This window comes from Aphelocoma coerulescens, chromosome 8 (genome assembly GCF_041296385.1).
Source record: "Aphelocoma coerulescens isolate FSJ_1873_10779 chromosome 8, UR_Acoe_1.0, whole genome shotgun sequence".
NCBI classification, from domain to species: Eukaryota; Metazoa; Chordata; class Aves; order Passeriformes; family Corvidae; genus Aphelocoma; species Aphelocoma coerulescens.
Window position 1 is genome coordinate 4543490 of NC_091022.1, and position 19518 is coordinate 4563007.

General features: G+C 40.8%; 1 protein-coding gene across 5 annotated transcripts in view; it reads left to right on the forward strand.

Annotated features, from left to right (window-relative positions):
- TPR (translocated promoter region, nuclear basket protein) overlaps positions 1–19518 on the forward strand; it is a 34254-nt gene that overhangs the window by 860 nt on the left and 13876 nt on the right. For all 5 annotated transcript variants that reach the window (XM_069022448.1, XM_069022451.1, XM_069022452.1 and 2 more), the window contains exons 2-32: positions 1198–1302; positions 1750–1823; positions 2739–2835; positions 3168–3271; positions 3901–4065; positions 4297–4389; positions 4510–4590; positions 5588–5675; positions 6161–6301; positions 7045–7136; positions 7905–8102; positions 8594–8701; positions 9221–9447; positions 10476–10639; positions 10720–10859; positions 10946–11094; positions 11357–11519; positions 11778–11912; positions 12611–12751; positions 12913–13081; positions 13550–13716; positions 13933–14085; positions 14622–14738; positions 15390–15593; positions 15683–15867; positions 16053–16200; positions 16572–16709; positions 17306–17437; positions 17696–17826; positions 18173–18383; positions 18536–18682. In XM_069022448.1, the coding sequence (XP_068878549.1) occupies positions 1198–1302; positions 1750–1823; positions 2739–2835; positions 3168–3271; positions 3901–4065; positions 4297–4389; positions 4510–4590; positions 5588–5675; positions 6161–6301; positions 7045–7136; positions 7905–8102; positions 8594–8701; positions 9221–9447; positions 10476–10639; positions 10720–10859; positions 10946–11094; positions 11357–11519; positions 11778–11912; positions 12611–12751; positions 12913–13081; positions 13550–13716; positions 13933–14085; positions 14622–14738; positions 15390–15593; positions 15683–15867; positions 16053–16200; positions 16572–16709; positions 17306–17437; positions 17696–17826; positions 18173–18383; positions 18536–18682 (4367 nt within the window). The remainder of the gene's footprint in view (positions 1–1197; positions 1303–1749; positions 1824–2738; positions 2836–3167; positions 3272–3900; positions 4066–4296; positions 4390–4509; positions 4591–5587; positions 5676–6160; positions 6302–7044; positions 7137–7904; positions 8103–8593; positions 8702–9220; positions 9448–10475; positions 10640–10719; positions 10860–10945; positions 11095–11356; positions 11520–11777; positions 11913–12610; positions 12752–12912; positions 13082–13549; positions 13717–13932; positions 14086–14621; positions 14739–15389; positions 15594–15682; positions 15868–16052; positions 16201–16571; positions 16710–17305; positions 17438–17695; positions 17827–18172; positions 18384–18535; positions 18683–19518) is intronic.

A 19518-nucleotide genomic window follows, 5' to 3' on the forward strand; every position in this document is an offset into this window, starting at 1 on the left:
TTCTGTGCTTCAGTCTGCTCTGGTCCTCGTTGAGGAGCTGAGAAATGCAGCGTTGTTCACTCAGCCTGTTCTCAAACAGCCTTAGGTTTATACTTCACTGTTAAATTCCATTCTGTTAAATGATCCTGATGGAATCAATATTTTTATATTGATTTGGAGATGAGTTAGTTGATCACAGAACAGTAATAGCAGCAGAGAGCAGGAGACGAGTATGGGGTTGTGAACATGAGTTAATTTGCTGGGAATGTGAGACTCTTCTAATGTAAACTTCACTTCTACCTTTCAGCTTTTCAATCTCTTTCATGGTAGGAATCTTTGTAAATGCATTAATAAAATGTACTGTAAATTAAGGTAACCCACAGATTTTAGCAGGTTACTCTCTTCCAGGTCCATTCTTCCGTGTGTGGCAGGAGGTGCAGCATTATTTGGAATTGTAAAGTATGAGAGGAAGGAAAAGATAAACAAACATCCGTCAGTACTTCCTTAGAAACCTGTCCTGCCTAGGAGTGGGCTTAGTTCTGCTTTTATTGAGTATTTTACACTGAAGCTCCATGACACAGTTACTGTTTCAGATCACCAAAATTCAGATCTTTTTTTTTTTTTTTTCACTGCTAAGGAAATAGAGCCCAAGAATTAATTTTAAGAAGTCTTCATGAAAAGTTTCCCCAGATCAAATCCCTTGATACCTGGGGTTTTGTGGATTTTATTGTATGTCTATAGAAATACTCCAGAGGTAAAAGAAGTTTCAAGCTGATGAGCCCACGCTGCAGAATTGGGCTGATACAATGTCTCTGGTTACATCAAAAATGTTAAAGAGCTATTTAGGTTAATTAGGCTCTTATTTGATGGATCATTTCACAGAGTCATGGAATGATTTGGCTTGGAAGGGACCTTAAAGCCCATCTCATTCCAACCCCTGCCATGGGTGGCGACACCTTCCACTAGACCAGGTTGAAACATATCACGGTTTCTGGAAACATACCACTTGTCATGCTAGCAAAGTATTTTAAACAACATCCATTCAATGTGGAAATAAAGGTTTTTGTCTTCAAAAATGCTCAGGTTTTTTTTTTCCTTCTTCTTCAAATTTTATTACAGTCTTAGTGTTTTTAGATATTTTCTTTAAAATGATCCTTGGTAAAGGTGAGAAAGAAAAAATGTTGATTAAGTGAAACTGAGATGACTGTTATTTTGCAGAGCAACAGTACTTTGAAGTGGAAAAGCGACTGGCTCAGAGTCAGGAAAGACTTGTGAACGAGACCCAGGAATGTCAAACTCTGCGGGAGGAGCTTAAAAAGCTTCGTAAGTGTAACTGTGTAACGTTCGTAGGTGTTGTGTAGCATATTCACCCTTCAGTCCAGTGTTGTGTGAACTGCTTCAGGTTTTACGCAGGAGCTGAAAATCTCTCTGTCAGCTGCATTTGTAGAGGTGTGTTTTGGTGGTGTGTTCAAGTCGGCCTTTTTTAATGGAGTCTTTTGTTCTCATGGAAAAGAAGCTGTTTACTTTACTGTTACTACTGTGTAGTAACAGTACAGTGGGCTATGTATGGATCCTCACAAAAGGTGCTTCTGCTCTAAGGATTGCCTTAGTCTGCCTCAGTACCCCTGGTCAATCCAGAGTGAGGTCTGGAATTTTTCTCTCTCTTTTGTTAAAAATGTTTGTCAGGGAAATTTTGACTCTGTTGCATTTGGAGAGTGACTTCTGTCACGTTATAGTGGAGATCCCTCACTGCTGTTCCTTCCCCCCCAGATGAGCAGCTGAAGGTACTCAACGAGAAGAACAAGGAGCTCGAGGCTGCCCAGGACCAGAACGCAGCCGTTCAGGTACTGCCGGGACGTGGCCAGGAACTGAAATCCTATGGCTCCCCTGGCCCTTTGCAGCACAGAATGCACTCAGTTCCCAATGAAGAATCAAGATCAGTACCAGTACGAGCTCATGGAGATATTTACATGTCCATGGGGCATGTGTGCAAGAAGTTTTTAAGTAAAAGGTGGTGTTTTAGCAAAGTGAATGACAGGTGAGCAGGTGCTCTTGTTTCAGTTTGGATGGATTGTTCCATTCCAGCTGAAACCTGTTGTGAAGTGACTTTAAACCAAACCCCCAAAATTCAGACAAAGGTATAAACAAGCATTCTGTTTTCCTCCATCCTTTCCCACACTCTGGCACAGTTTTCCTTGTGTTATGTCCAAAAGTCACTGGGTTGCAGGATGAGTCACTTGAGCTGACTGATCTAGCAGAACAGTAATTTTGGAGCAGGAAGCTAAATAACACAAGTTTATTGGATTGATTTTTCCACAATGATAAGATGGATCTGATGTTTCCCCAGGGCAGCTTATCTGAGCCTGACTGAGGTGCTTTGCAGTGATACCTTGAGGGCAGAGACAGTGCAGCCTGTAAATGATCCAAGATTATTGCCTTTGTTTTGATTTTTATATTGATGCACGTGTTCATTCCTTGTTTACTCTGTTACCCCTTTTATTTAACCAAATAAAACTGCTTCAGTAAATTCTTGACTATCACAATTGTCCTTCCAAGAATATTAAATTGAAATGCAGTTTTGAACAATTCCATTGTGATTTGTCTGCCCACTCTAAGCCTCTTATCCCAGTGTTCAGTTGGCTGGGATAACTCACTGAGGTTTAGCTCGCTGCTTTGTGATTCTGAGCGTAAGTAGTGGCTATAAACTGTTCCACAGAGCTGATCACATTTCTTTGTTGCCCTTCTGCAATCTTTTTCAGAGCCAGTTAAGTCGAGAGAAGGAAGAACTGGAAGCTGAGAAGAGAGACTTGGTCCGAACAACTGAAAGGCGATCTCAGGAAGTTGAACATTTAAATGGTACAGCCAGGAACACAGTCAATAAATACCAAATAAAACCTGCTGGAACAACTGAATTGAATGGAACATGCAGTTTGTACCTGCAGCACCAAATACTGGTTTAGCAGGAAATTGTTTAGAGGGAAGGAAACAAGGCAGGAAATAACACAGTAATTGCAGAAAAACAGCAGTTTGGTGCTTGTTTTTTTCTGTTTGAAAACGTGCCTTATACAGTACCTTAGTGCCCAACATACAATTACAGACAAAGTATCTTGCCTGTTGTCATTCTTTACAATTTAGTAATTAAAGCTGTTATGCAACAGCTTTTTCTAACACTGATTTCCCTCCTCCAGAGGATGTTAAACGCTTAAATGAAAAGCTCACAGAGGCAAACACAGAAAAAGCAAAACTTCAGCTGAAGTTAGATGAGCTTCAAACATCAGATGTTTCCATGAAGGTGAGTAGGGCTTTATAAGCTCAGTGTGTGTTCTGCATTGTTTGTGTGTGATGTAATCATCATTTTGTTGTAATTCCTTAGAAAGTAGGTCAAGTGAGCAGCTGTTATTTATAGCAGGTTCTTTTATTATAAAATTGGTGGCTGTGACTGGAAGTGAGATCTGTATTCCTAGAAGATATGGGGTATCAGGCTGGGCAAGCATATCCAGGCCTCCTTGGTGGCAGTGGTGGCTGCTCCTTCCTTCTAGGAAGGACTCCAGGTCCCTGAAGGGAGGTACAAAGGAGAAAAATATTTAGCTGTGAACTTGTACCATTACTCTGTGGGCAGAATAAACTCCATAAAGAGAGGAGGAAGGGACAAAAACGTCAATATCATAACTAATTTCCTCTAAAAGGCTTCTAATCTAGTTCATGTTCCCAGCTAATGTAAACTTTGAGGAAACTAACTCAAATGGCAGGAATTTCTTGTTGCTTGATAGTTGTTACTTACTGCCAGTGTGATAAGGAGCATTGCCTGTAATTACCAAATTACAGTACATTTTGCTACTCCTCCTCTAATCAGAGTAGTTTAACTGGCTCCTTTATTTTCCATGGAACCACTACAATCACACTGTGCAATTCTCTTTTCAGTACCGGGAGAAAAGGCTGGAGCAAGAAAAAGAGCTGCTGCAGAACCAGAACACGTGGCTGAATGCTGAGCTGAAAGCCAAAACAGATGAACTGCTCCATACTGCCAGGGAGAAAGGCAATGAAATCCTGGAGCTCAAATGTAATCTGGAGAACAAAAAGGAGGAGGTAATGTAATTACTGAGTTGTCATTTCTTAGAAATTATACCACCTGATTAACTGTATTAAACAAAGCCAAGTGCTTTAATAACTCTGTTTGAGTGACCCTTTTTGCTCTTTCAGCAACTTTTGGGTTTGTTTTTATTTTTAGATTAGAAACAACGAGACAAGTATTTTCCAAAATAAACTGGACTAGGAACTCAAAATTTTATATGGTGTTCTTATTTCTTCTCTGAATAGGTTTCCAGAATGGAGGAACAGGTGAACAGCTTGAAACAGTCAAATGAAAACCTCCAGAAGCATGTGGAAGAACTTTTGAATAAACTGAAGGAGGTGAGACAGCTTGAAATACATGAAACAGCATTACAGTTGCTTCTACAAATCAAATAATAAAGTGAGTGAAATAGAAATAGTGGAACGCTGCCCTACCCTGTCTCCTCTTTCATTTGCCAGGCAAAAGAGCAGCAGGCAAGCATGGAGGAGAGATTCCACAATGAACTGAATGCCCACATGAAATTATCCAACTTGTATAAGGTGAGTTTGTTAATTCTGTTGTAACTGTAGTAGGGGCCAAATCTTATGCAATGCAGGCCAATTTGGAGTTTTTTTCCCCACAAAATGTGGATGTGGGAAAGGCTAACTTCCATTGCAGGACTTTGTGAAACATCCAAAGCATTGTTTTCTTTGCAGCTGTCTTAGTCAGCATTTAGACTCTTATATTGTTTGGATTATCTTGGAGAATAAGCAAAACTGGGGTTGAAATAGTAATTTTATGCCAACTATTTTGAGGTTTCGTGTTGTAAAAATGTGGTTATGTCTTAGGATCTATTGGAAAGTATGACTGTGGAAGAGATTTTTCTGAGTTAGAAGTTCATTTCTGAACACTGCAGGTGTTGGTGACCTGGTTAGGACCCAGCTGAATGTCCTGTGCTGTGTCAAAGACACACCATGTAAACAAGTAGTATTTGTTTGTTCTGTTGGCTCAAAGAGTGAAAAATAACTGTAACCTTCTGTCTAAGTCAGCTAAAGTGCACAACTGCTTGCTCTTTGGTTTGCACACTTCAGTGCACAGGTTACTGAGCTCTGCTTTGAGCTTTCTTGCACAGACACCCAAATAAACATTGTACAGCTTTGCACTCGGAGATCTGAAGCTGGAAGCACAGAAACAAACTGTTGTATAAGAGTCCCTAAAAATACCATATTTTTCAGATTGTTTGAAATAGAGTATTGAAAATTCCCAGTTTTCTTTAGTGAAAAGAAGGAAAGAGCCAGCAGCAGCTGTAAACAGCTAAAGGTCATACATTGTATTGGGAATTGTCACATCAAATCAGTGTCTGATGCTTCTTACTCTCAGGTAGGCAGTTTGCATCAAAGTGAGACTTAATCCACATGGAAGGGGTTGTCCAGCTTAGGTGAATCTTTCAGCATTTTACTCAGAAAACTCTGCTCATAATTTGTGGTCAGTTTAAGCTTTCTTGTAAACGTGGGGTTGCTGTTGCTGTGTACTAAAGGTGAGCTAAACTTTCTTCAGAGTGCTGCTGATGACTCAGAAGCAAAGAGCAACGAGCTGACAGGAGCAGTGGAAGAGCTGCACAAGCTCCTGAAGGAAGCAGGTGAAGGTAAGCTGGCAAAGGGAGGAGAGCAGGTGGGCTCCTTGGAGTACCTTGATGCTCTGAAAAATGGGAGTTTTGTGTTCCTGAAAGGAATTTCATTGGGCTTTTGGGGTGACAGAAATATCATTCCTTTTGTAACAAAAGTTGTACCTGACTAGTTGAATTTACTGCTATTTGGGGAACTATTTTCAAATACTTCTGGAATTTTACTATGGATTTTGATGAAAGGGTCTAATTTTGCAAGATACGTCTTCACTTTAGTTTTTTAGTTTAGATTCCTTTTCACTGCTAAGAATGGTTCATATTTTTGCCCTTTTCTAAGCAAAGATGATAGGCAGTGGTTCATGCTTTTCTCACACTGTTGAGTTTTCTTATCAGCATGAACTTCTGCAGATCATATAAAGTAAAATTTAAGGTACACAGGTACATTTTGATCTTTTTAAAATAAAACCAATCACAACACACAACCTGCTTGTCTTATTTAATTTTAGCTAATAAAGCAGCCCAGGAGCATTTGGCTGAGGTGGAGGAGTCAAAAGCTGTCATGGAGAAGGAGCTGAGAGAGAAGATCAGTAAGCTGGAGAAGGAGCTGGAGAATGCCAATGATTTACTGTCGGCTACGAAGCGCAAAGGTGGGTGCTTATCATCTTTCAGGGAAACGTTGTGCTGAATTTCTGTAAGAACCAGCTGCATTAATCTAACTTCATCTTTGGTCGTTTCTAATGATTAGTTTTAAAAGCTTTTTCATATATATACATATGCTTATATATGTATATTAATATGCTCCCCTCAGCAGAAAGTGCATTTCTGTCTTAGTGTTTTTTGAAGTTCTTTTGTTAATCTGTTATCTTTTCAAAGAAAATGGAGAGGAAACTTTTCTTCAAGGCTGAATCATCGTGCTTTTAGTGGTTTTCTGGAGAGGGAGATGATAAACTATTCTTATTTTCCTCTTTAAAAAAAAGGCAACAGGAAACAAAACTCTGTCCTTAAATTTCTGTTTGACATTAAATCTTGCTCAGTATTCACTGTTTTAGCTCTGTCTTTTTTGTTGTTTGCTGCATGTTTCTAAAGGATAGAGAGCAGGAAGGAACAGAGGCATGGAGTACATTTGCTCTATCCCTGTGTTAATTTAATGAAAATAAACCAGTGCTCTGCTACTCCAAATCTCTGACAGTGTGATAAACCTGAGGTTAAGCCTTTCTCCAGCTATTTCAACTGCTCATGTTCTGAAAATATTTAAATTTTAGGAGTCCTAGTAGCAACAGCTTTTCAGCAATTCAAATAAAGCCAGTCAGATATGATATTTAAGAGTATTTCTGGTGGGGATTATTGCAATTGCAGCTTTTGGGTGGTAATTGTGGGGTTGTGTCTTCAGGAGCCATCCTGTCCGAGGAGGAGCTGGCAGCCATGTCTCCCACTGCTGCAGCAGTGGCCAAAGTGGTCAAGCCTGGCATGAAGTTAACTGAGGTGAGTGAGCACAACCTCTCCAGCAGCAAAGCCCTTGGATGCCATCAGTGGTGCTCTGAGAATGGAAAGGTGCAGGCTTGGGGCACTCTTTGGGTTTGGGGTCATGCCTGATGAAGGCAAGGGAATCTTACTTGAGGCAGACTTCACTTGCTAAGTTACTGCAATATTTTTCAACATGCCTTACAGTTTTTCTTTAGTAGAGCAAATTTGGAAATAGATGGGGTTTGTTAATATAAATTTACTTTCTATATGCATTTTTGGCAGGAGCAGCCTTTTTTTTTTTTTGCTTATTTACATAATTTTGCATCTGTACTGTTGTGCTTTTGGCCTATACTTGCAAAAAAATTAGCATAATGATAGGTCATACAGATTCTAGGGGTTTTTACACTTCTGGTTATGCAATTTGTATTGTCATTGTTTGTTATTGATTGTTTTGTCCAGACATTAAATTCCTTTATGCTGTGTTACTGGTTTTGATATTTCTGTTGTCTTAAACCTGCTTAAGACTTGTGCCTCTTAAGTAGAGTTCTTTTATTGCAGACAGTTGCACTATAAAGTTTGCCATTTTGAAATTAATATGTGTAACTTCTTTGCTATGATATGAGTCCTAAAACCATATTTTAGAAGTCCAGCTTGTTTTTCTGAATTAACTGGTTCAGAGTTGCATAAAATTGTAGTGCCTTAGGGTATGAACTGTACCATTACCAGTGGTTCTTTAGAGATCTGTACAGACGTATCAAAAACAGCCCAAAACCTTTTTTGTTGCAGCTGTACAATGCCTATGTAGAAACTCAGGATCAGTTGCATATGGAAAAGCTGGAGAATAAGAGAATCAATAAATATTTGGATGAAATAGTGCAGGAAGTAGAAGCCAAAGCCCCAATCTTAAAACGTCAGCGTGAAGAATTTGAGCGTTCCCAAAAAGCTGTTGCAAGTTTGTCTGCAAAGCTTGAACAAGCTATGAAGGTCAGTATAAAAAAAAAAGAGCATTTATAGTTTTGGGAAAAAAGATTAATTTTCAAATCTTTAAACCTAACTGCTGTTGTAGTGTATGAAATGGATCTTTCCGTCAACTTTAATTATGAGAAAAGATGTGTTGGACTTCCTGGCTTGTGATTTCTGGAACTGTGCAAAGTATTTTGCAGAACCAATGTATCTTGTAGTTTTTTTATAATGGTGATTTACAGTCTCCGGTTTTCTGAGGGAGTGGGTTCACTGCAAACAAAGTTCAGTGTTTATTTGGCGTAAAATTGGACTTCAGTGCTCCCTTCCCACTAGTTTTAAAGCATACACCAATACAGCACAAAAGAACGTGGCTTTTGATTCCAGAACACCTGGAGTTTAATCTTGGGAGCATAACTTTAAAGAGCAATTTGGTTCCCCAGGCGTGTCTGCACAAGCTAATACCTCTCTGGAAAGGAGTGTGTCCGGTTGAGATGTGATGTTTGTGCTTGCAGGAGATCCATCGCCTGCAGGACAGCGCGGACCAAGCCAACAAACACGCCTCCTTCTTTGAGAGGGAGAGCCAGAGACTGGAAGTGCGAGTGAAGGATCTCTCCCAGCAGGTAGAAGAAATGTTGCTGTGGTTAAATGTGCTGTTTGCAATTGGTTTATTCATGTGCTGCTGCATTTCTGCCGTTTACTTGGAAGTTGTGTTCAGCCACAGTCATGGAGACTTTGGTTGTCCTAAGTACCTTGGTGACTTTAAAGCTGCTCCTCGGGACACCATGGTACTTCTGCATTCAAAAGTGGATTAAGTTTGGCTGGATAGAAGTGGTGCTGATTTAGGATAATATTGTTAAGTGTCTGACATGGAAAACTCATCTGTATCATTTCATTGTTAGATTGGACTGTCCTGTGGTCTGTTCACAGAACGGAACAGTTTATGTACTTCTGATCTTGTTGCTTTTTGTCAAACTATATTTTCTGTCATATTATTATCTTACAAGGATTTATCGATAGTAATTGTCTGCACATTGTAGGGAAAACCCTTTAATTTCCAAGTCCTGTATTTCTAATATGTTGTTTTTCAGAGCAAACTTTAGAGTCTGTGTAGGCCTTACAGGAGGACTGTTCTCTTTCAGATCTGTGTGCTGTTAATGGAACTGGAAGAAGCCAGAGGCAACCACGTGATCCGTGATGAAGCAGTGAGCTCTGCTGACATCAGCAGCTCTTCTGAAGTGATCACTCAACACCTGGTCTCCTACAGAAATATCCAAGAGCTTCAGCAGCAGAATCAGCGTCTCCTGGTGGCTCTTCGGGAGCTGGGGGAGGCAAGAGAAAAAGAGGAGCAAGAAACGACATCATCTAAGTAGGTCACCTCTTCATTTTCATTAACTTTGTACAAAGTAGCAACAGGGATTCATTCAAGCATTGTTCAGTTTTTTACTTCTGATTGTTATTAATTGTGTGCAGCAGCTATGTAACTCATAAAAGCAAGTTCTTATTAAGCTACAGGACCTTCAGATTTATATTAAAACGGCTTTATAGCTTTATATCTTATAATGGGTTCTGTCATCAAAACCTGAAGTAAAAATAATTGTCAGACTTCTTGTGACTGATTTCATACAACAGAGCTGCTTTTCAAAAAGATAAGTTTTCATTCCTGTTAGCTGAACAAAAACCTGCATGTGTGCATATCTAAATCACTACTGTAAAGGACACAGGTAATGGAATTCTCTGTGAAAGGTTTTCAGTCTGACTCTCTGCTCATGCTACTGACATTCTGGAAGTTATTCATGTGAATAGAATTCTGCTGTTCAAGGAAGAGGCCTGCTTTCTTTTTCATCTACACATGGCAGCCCAAAGGCCTGTCTCCTAGAGCTTCAGAGGATTCTGTCATAGGTTCACAGAGTTACTGAGTTTGGGAAAGATGTCCAGGATCGAATCCAAGCTGTGCCCAGAGCAATGAGTGCCATGTCCAGGCCTTCCTTGGACACCTCCAGGGGTGGGGACTCAAACACCTCCCTGGGCAGCCCCTTCCAATGCTTAACAACCCCTTCTGTGAAAAAATTCTTCCTGATGTCCAACTGGCACAGCCTGAGGCAGTTTCCTCTCATCCTGTCCCTTGTTCCCAGCGAGCAGAGCCTGACCTCCCCTGGCTGCCCCGTCCTGTCAGGGAGTTGTGCAGAGCCAGAAAGTCCCCCCTGAGCCTCCTTTGCTCCAGGCTGAGCCCCTTTCCCAGCTCCCTCATCTGCTCCTGGGGCTCCAGCCCCTTCCCCAGTTCCGTTCCCTTTCCTGGACACGCTCCAGCCCCTCACTGTCCTTCTAGAAGGAAGGGGCCCAAAGCACCTGGATGTGCCTCTCTGATGTTGCTGAAGGCAGCTGTTGTTGTTTCAGGATCTCTGAGCTCCAGAGCCAGCTGGATGAGGCTCTCAGTGAGCTGCAGCAGCTGCGGGAGTCGCGGCAGCACCAGCTGCAGCTCGTGGAGTCCATCATCCGCCAGCGGGACATGTTCCGCATCCTGCTCACCCAGACCACGGGGGCCATCATTCCTCTGCAAGGTACCCAGGCTGCAGGAGCTGTTAATATCTGCTGTGGCACGCAGAAGTGTTGCTTTAAAACCCCCTTTACCTTTTTGTAGCTTCAGGTATGTTACCAGAGGAGATCTGTCTTACATCTACTCCAAAGCGCCCGAATTTACCTCAGTCCATGGCGACTCCTGCTCCAGTGTCCATGAGTGAATCCGTGGAGACTGTGGAGGCCAAGGCTGCTCTTAAGCAGGTACATTTTTCAGCAGACACTGCACAAAGCTGTCCCTATTTCTTTTTACACTTGGTAAGCACTTTTATGTCTGTTCTTTGTTGCAGTTGCAGGAAGTTTTTGAGAACTATAAAAAAGAAAAGGCAGAGAACGACAAGCTGCTGAATGAACAGAATGAAAAGCTTCAGGAGCAGGTCACAGACTTGAGGTCACAAAATGCCAAGATATCCACGCAGCTGGAATTTGCCTCCAAACGGTAATTCAGCTATGTAATATCATTGCCTTACATGTTCTCTGGCTGCTTGATATTGTTTGCTCAGTTAAACATTGATACTGTCAATTCTGTGTAAGAACACGAAGGAAATAGTGCAGGTGGGATCAAGAATGGAAGCTGCAGTTGAGTGAGGCGCATATGTGCAAACTGAAGCATTAAACCATGAAACACACAGTTGTGTGCATGCCCCTGGTGAGCTGGACAGTGCAATGTGGCAGACTGGCTTTCCTGTGTTCCCTGGAAGGTACGAGATGCTGCAGGACAACGTGGAAGGCTATCGCCGGGAAATCACCTCCCTGCACGAGAGAACCCAGAAGCTCACAGCAACCACTCAGAAGCAGGAGCAGATCATTAACACCATGACTCAGGACCTGAGGGGAGCAAATGAAAAACTGGCAGTGGCTGAGGTCAGTAACAGTGTGTGGCACTGCAGGGTATTCCAAGGTAGCTCGAGAGTTTTCCTTATGATTATCCTGAAATGTCTCAAGGGAAGAGTGGAGATGTAACAACATTCCAAGGTGTTTCAGTTTGCAGGGAAAGTGGAATGTCCAGTAGTGCTGTTCTTACTGTTCTTGGCTCAATTCACATGGATTTTAAAATAATACTAAATTTAAGGGTTGGACTTGGGATTGGCAACAAAGTTCTTATTATTTGCTGTCTTAAAGGTGAGAGCAGAAAACTTGAAAAAAGAGAAGGATATCCTGAAGATGTCAGACGTGCGTCTGACGCAGCAACGTGACTCTCTGCTGGTTGAACAAAGAGGACAGAACTTGCTGCTCACAAATTTGAGAACAATTCAGGTATGTGGTGCTATTCTTATGCCCGGGTTGGGTCTGTCTGTCAGGCTTTTCTATAAATACCCATGAAAATCAAATAAAAGAGTCGTGATCTTGACTGGGATTTTTATGTGGTTACAAATCAACGTGACATAAGATACTTCAGCAACTTGTTTCAGGAAGTTTGGGATTCCTGTCCTACATTACGATACTCTGTTATTTACCTGGGCAATGTCCTGAGATTTCTGAGTTGATGAGAAAGGTTTTCACAATGAAATGGTAACAACACACATGAAACAAAGTGAAAGGAAAGAATTTGTAATGTTAATTTTTATGATAGCAAAATTTACCAGTGCCTGCCTTGGTAGTTTATTTTGCTGTTACGTTATATTTACTTTTCTACATTTATCTAATTTATTATAAGGTATATTAACACAGTGTATTTAAGGATCTTTTGGAGGTTTTTAAATCCTTAGCATTTAGACTGAATAATAGATTTTCTGCTAGTAATATCTATTGTATCAACATTATTAAAAAAACCTTCAAAGCTAAGTCAAACATTAAGTGCTACTTTTCATCATTTTCTGTATCTGCCTGTTATTTAATTTTTTTTTTTTTGGATGGGAAAAGTATTGTGATAACTTTGTATGAAGCACTGCAGCAATTCAGAAGAAAATTACTGAGGTGTGTTGTAGGCAAAGTGCATTGTGCTCTTTTCTCAGGGAATACTGGAGCGATCTGAGACAGAAACAAAGCAGAGACTCAATAATCAGATAGAAAAGCTGGAGCGTGAGATATCTCAGCTGAAGAAGAAACTGGAAAGTGAGGTGGAACAAAGGCATTCCCTTACCAAGAATCAAGAGGTGAGTGGAAACTGCTGCACTTGTTTGGAGGAAAATAAAGCCCCAGGTGCTTCTGCCAGAGTGCAGTGTGTTCTTCTCCATACCTGACATGCATGCAGAACCACACTCTGCCTCTGTGCCATTTGGGAATCATTGCAAGCTGAAGAACCTTGTGCTTGCAGGTTCATATCCTGGACCTGAAGAGGCAGCTGGAGACGGAGACCAACCGTCACATCAACACAAAGGAGCTCCTGAAGAACGCCCAGAAGGAAAACGCCATGCTGAAACAGCAGCTGAACAACACTGAGGCCCAGCTCACATCCCAGTCCTCACAGAGGCCTCCAGGGAAAGGTAAAATCTTCCTCCACAGTTAATTTCTCTTTATGCTAAGCATTGCCATCTGCAAAATGGTAAAATTCACAGTCCATAATAGTTAGAATTGAGACAACAGTACACTAAATAATAAACCTCTTTGTTACTGCAGTCACAGACAAATGATAACCAGCATGATTTGCTAATGTAAAATTCACATCCAAGCAGTCTTTGACAAAGGGGAAAAATAAAGGAAAACTTCTTAAAGGATTCCTTTTATTTTTATTTGAAGTAGGTTACATGTATTAGGTTACATAGTTTTAAATAGTCAACAATGTTTATTGTAAGCCCTTATTTTAGTGAGGGGTTACAGTTTTATTTAGGGAAGCTTTGTGAAAGTAATTGTTTTTATCATGTTATTATCCTAAAATTACTTCACTTTTCAAGAGAACAGTGGTTTTAAAACTAAGTTAAACTTCAGTTAATGAATGTGTTCTACTATTGCAGGTCAGCCTAGTACAAATGAAGATGTGGATGACCTTGTAAGTCGGCTGAGACAAGCTGAGGAACAAGTCAATGACCTGAGAGAGAGGCTCAAGACTAGTTCCAGTAATGTGGAGCAGTACAGGGCCATGGTTCTTAGCCTGGAAGAATCCCTCAATAAGGAAAAACAAGTAAGTCGTTAATTATTTATTTTATTTACTTTAATTGTTTGTTAGAGCAAAACTTCATTGCAGTTTGTGATTCTTCACAATTTCAGTGTTGTTGTTCTAAATTAGATGCTGAGAATACCTATTCTGTCTTTAAATTGTTAATAAAATTCCAGTTTTTTATCAGAATAATGTATTTAATGGGATAAAAAATGGATCTCATGATGGATTTTAATGAAGGTGACAGAGGAAGTTCGTACAACAGTTGAAGCTCGTCTGAAGGAGTCTTCGGAATATCAGGCACAGCTGGAAAAGAAGCTGATGGAGTCAGAAAAAGAGAAACAAGAACTGCAGGAGGAGAAGCGTAAAGCTGTGGAGAACATGGAACAACAGGTATGTACTGACCCCCACCTTAGACCCCCTTGTAGAGAGTCCCCAGGAGTGGGCTTTCACAAAGCTTCCTCAGCTTCACTTGGGTTTCACAGTACAGCAGTGCCCTGAACCAGATCTTTCAGAGTGTACACAGGGTACCAGAATTTGTGAGAGGTTTCCAGACTTGGGCAGTACATTAACAGTGTCACTTCAGTGGAGTGATTGTGTTTTTAAAGCTGTCACTCTCAGAGTGAGCTTTGAGCAGGAAAACATAAGTAACAGGCTTTGTGAGAGGTTTCAGGAGGAAACAAAATGACTGTAACTAGAATTACTGCAGGCCCAACTCAGAAAGTAAAGGATTATATTTTTACTGGGAAAGAGCTCTGTATATTAATAAGTCAAAATATAGAAAGTATTTGTCTCTTTTAATAATAATTTTAATCAAAAAGTAATAAAACAATCACCATTATGAATGTGTTCAGTACTCTGCCAAATACTTTGCCACTTAGTCCTGTGTTTGTTCTTACTTTGTTTTTGTTGTTCCCCTGTCACTGCAGCTTTCAGAACTGAAGAAGAGTCTGTCAGCTGTGCAGTCAGAAGTTCAGGAAGCTCTTCAGAGAGCCAGCACAGCTCTGAATAATGAACAACAGGCCAGGAGGGACTGCCAGGAACAGGTATGTTTGTGGTGTTTGCCTATTTTAGCCAGGGACAGCAAAATTTGTGTTAACTTTCAGCTGAACTCTAAACTGTTACTCAGGGACTGCTGGAGGCAGGAAAAGTGCTGGGAGAGCACATTCTCTATTTTGGGAGCAGCTGCTTATCGAATGCAATAGATTTCTGTCTCTAAGGTCCGTTTCATTATTTAAAAAGATTCGTTTGGGACTGTAATCAGCTGGTTTTAATTAATTGCTTCTTCCATGTCCTGAAGAGGGAGCAGAAAATGCTCCCCCTAAGACAATGGGGAAAGTATTTTTCTAACCCAAAACATAATTGTCATCTTTTGCAGCTGTGGAGCAATGTGATATTTAGCAGCAGCTGATAAGATTATTGTCTTGTTACCAACTGGTTTTTAAAGGGAATTTACTTTCTGCAGATGAGAATTTCAGCAGCACTTATTGGTGTCAAGGATGTTGAAAAACTTTTGGCTGTTTAATCCAACCCCAAATATAGTAGATGGGCATTTTCCATGTTTCCTGTCCTTGAGAACAGCAGAGGTTTTGAACAGTGGTTTTCTTTTTGCTTTGTGGTCACTGATTTTGTCTCTTTGTACATGTCAAACATACAAAGTAAGGGTCGTAGAGTTTATTTATTCTGGTTTTGTGCAGGCAATGATGGCTTCTGAAGCTCAGAACAAATATGAGCGGGAATTGATGCTTCATGCTGCTGATGTGGAGGCACTACAGGCCATCAAAGAACAAGTCACCAAGAACACAGCGGTGAGGCAGCAGCTGGAGGAGGCCGCTCGGAAAGCGGAGTCTGAGCTCTTGGAATCCAAAGCCTCCTGGGAAGAGAGAGAGAGAATGATCAAGGTGTGATGAGCTTTGCTGTGTCAGTGGGTTTTTTCAGTTAATAGAAATTCAGCCACAAAAATCACAGTCCATGAATGATTTTGTTGTAGGATGAGGCTTCCAAACTTGCATCCCGCTGTGAGGATCTGGAAAAACAAAATCGATTATTACATGAGCAGCTGGAGAGCATGAGCAATAAGATGGTGACTTCCATGAAAGAAGCCATCCCAACTGCGGCAAATGTTTCTCTTAATGAGGAAGGCAAATCCCAGGAACAAATCTTGGAGATTCTTAGGTAACCTTAGCTCTGGTTTCTTTCTCCTGGGGTTATAAATTAGATTTGAACTTAAATAGTTCTGTATTACTTCATACTTGAAGGATAATATTAAAAATTCAAGTGCTTTTTTGCTAGGTAGGAGGTGGTTGCACTACATGAGAACATTTTCCTGGTGTGATGTGGTGTTGAACTCCTCCCTGCAGGTTCATCCGTCGGGAGAAGGAGATTGCTGAGACGAGGTTCGAGGTGGCGCAGGTGGAGAGCCTGCGGTACCGCCAGAGAGTGGAGCACCTGGAGAGGGAGCTCCAGGAGCTGCAGGACAGCCTCAATGCTGAGAGGGAGAAGGTGCAGGTATGGCTGGGGGTTAGTGCTTGTGATTTCAATGAGTACAGGGCTGTTCTGGTGCTGCCTGTGCCCAGAAATGAATTTTTAAAAGAATTTGGGGGTTTTTAGACTGGGATTCCTTACAACGAAATGGAGTGTCTTGTTCTGAGTCTTGTGAGAAAGCGTGGCAATTCCAAAATCTCGTAATTAGGGAAAAAATCATTTATCTTTTTTTTTCCCCATCTCCTGCTTCTTAAGTCGTATTTACTTGTTTTTTGAATGTACATGTGAGATAACGAATGCCGTGATAGCTTCCCAAGGTGGCGTTATACCAGATCCAGGTGGAGTAGATGTGCACGTGCAAGCAAAACAAATGAGTGAGTTGAATCTTTCCACAGGTAACAGCAAAAACTATTGCACAGCATGAAGAATTGATGAAGAAAACTGAGACCATGAACATACTCATAGAAACCAACAAGATGTTAAGGGAGGAAAAGGAGAGGCTGGAGCAAGAGTTACAGCAGATACAAGCAAAGGTTAGTACTGAGCTTCACATAAACCTGTCAGATATTCAGTGTATGAGTTAAATGTCTGGATATACCATTACTAGTTACAGTAAATACATGATTTAGATTTTAATTATTCCTTGAAGTCATAGACTAATGAAGAAACTTTCTATTTTGAATTTTAAAAGACATTGGAAAGCTTGAAGTTCAGTTCCATTTACGTGAACCTGAAAGTCAGTGTTTATCTGTGGCTAGAGGTGTAGCAGGAACAAGGATATTATCAGCAATTAAACTAACAATGGCACAAGAATACATACAAAACGGACCACAGCTTTATTAAGGGTTTAAAAGGGAGATGGTGCTTATTTTAATGGAATCCAGTGCATTGGATTTTAACATTAATAATCTCTCCTGTACCAAAGTGAGAGTGAGCATCTAAGATTGGGAAGTTGTACCAATATTTTTTTTCTCTGTATGATCATCCCCTGCTGTTGTCCTTGTCCTTTTCCTCTAGCTGGCCACTGGAAGGCAGAGAGTTGGGAAAGAAGCTCTGTCATGACTTTTTCCTGAGGGATTCCTTCAGTTTCCTGAGATGCAGAGTGTAACCCCTTTCTTTGCTTTCCCAGGTACGCAAGCTCGAGGCAGACATCCTGCCCCTGCAAGAGTCGAATGCTGAGCTCAGTGAGAAGAGTGGGATGCTGCAGGCAGAGAAAAAGCTCTTAGAAGAGGATGTTAAACGCTGGAAAGCCCGGACTCAGGTGGGGGAATGCCTCCTTTCAAAGAACATTGTTGGAAAAAAGGCCCCACCAGTCAAACAACTAAAAAAAAAGTGCTACATTTCCTTATGCAGAATAAAAAACTTAGACGTATGTTTGAATGTTAAAGCTTTGTTCACGCAGCTTCAAAGTTGGCTATTCCATATCAAAATGCAAAAGCAGTGGCTCTAATTCAAAGAGATTTTCTGGCTATAACTGTGTAATCATTTTACAAAAATGCCCATTTTCTCCCTCTTTCAGCACTTACTGAGCCAGCAGAAGGACACCGATCTCGAAGAGTATCGAAAGCTGCTCTCCGAGAAGGAGGCAAATGCCAAGCGTGTCCAACAGATGAGCGAAGAAACAGGCAGGCTTAAAGCAGAAGTTGCCAGGTGTGGTATTAGTCAATTTGTAAAAGGTTTTGTGCAAAGCAGAATATTCTAATTATAGCTGTATGTGGAAGTGTAATTTCTTGTCTCCATGTAACTGTGAAACCTTTGGTATTCTTTCTGTGGCTTGATAACAAGCAGGTAAGGTGAAATGAGAGTTGTTTTGCAAGCTGTCTATTAGCTGCAATCATTCCAAAGTAATATATTGTAGAATTCTGTATTGCAAAATCCTAGAAAACATAATCCACTACAGATAATGCCTGTGATGTTGCATAAATAAGTGATATTGAAACGTATATATGTTTTCAAGCGTCTTGTTTGCATCTCCCTCTGATCTCTTGTCATTTAGAACTAATGCATCCTTGACTACAAGCCAGAATCTTGTTCAGAGCCTGAAGGATGAAGTAACTAAAATAAGAACAGAAAAGGATACTTTGCAGAAGGAACTGGATGCTAAAGTGGCCGACATACAGGAAAAAGTGAAAACTATAACACAGGTCAAGAAAATCGGTCGCAGGTACAAGACTCAGTATGAGGAGCTGAAAGCACAGCATGATAAGGTAGATAGAACTGAAATGGAGCATTCCTTAGAGTTCTGGGGTTTGCCCAGAACTTTTAAACCAGTCACTTGGCACACAAAAGCATCTTGTGAAAGTAATGACATTGTGATCAGATAGTCCCCTTCAGCCTGGTACCCCTTAATGCCTTTCAGATGGTTGCTGAAGCGTCAACTCAGCCTTTGGCAGAACAACAAGAAGACCAAGTTTCTGCCCAGGAAGTACAAGAGCTAAAAGACACTCTCAGTCAAGCTGAAGTGAAGACAAAGAATTTGGAGACTCAGGTTGAAAGCTTACAAAAGGTAAGAACAGTGAGTAATTTTGGAGTACTGTTCTCCACTGCAGCCCTAAGTGTGTAACAGTGAATGACACTGACCATGCCTTAATTACGCCTCCCCTGATGGGGGAGAATTTGAGTCTTTGCCAGGAGTCTGAGAAATGAACAGGACTTTCAGCCTTCTCTGCTTTCAGATAGTTGTTTATTAAGTCTTATCAGAGAAATAGACCCACTTAACGTGATCCAGACATAGCACAGACCAGAGAATGCAGGAGAATGCCAAATTATCAAGATTACACAGCCTTTTTAAGGGTAAATCAACCAATGGTCACTAAAAGCATACATTATTTTTACTTTTCCACCAATGTATAATAAATCATCTAGTCACGTAGACAGGAACTGTGGAATTCTTTATCCAATCATCCCAAACTACTTCTACTGCAGAATATGGAGTAGTAGAAGAAGAAGGTCTGGAGAACAACAATCCTCCATTTTGATGTTTTTTGCTTTTATCTATTTATTATATTAACAAACCCAAATCCTCTAAGTTTTTCACCCTGTGACAATCTTACCTAGTATTCTACAACCTAGTTCACACCAGTGTAGATTCTAATTCTTCCCAGAGGGTAGGCAATTTTCTCCAAGGACAAAGGTCAAAAACAGTGTTGTGCAGGGGGGTAGAACCTTTCAAAACAGGCAGAGAAATATTCTCTGCACTCTGGGTCCCTACAAGTGAAAAATGGGAGGGTGTTGTAATGCGTGTCACAGAAATATGGGAAGTGGCCTCTACATCCTTGGGAAAGAGGGATCTTAAGCCTGCTTTAAATCCTGTGTCTAGTGTGTCTCACATTATTTCCTGGA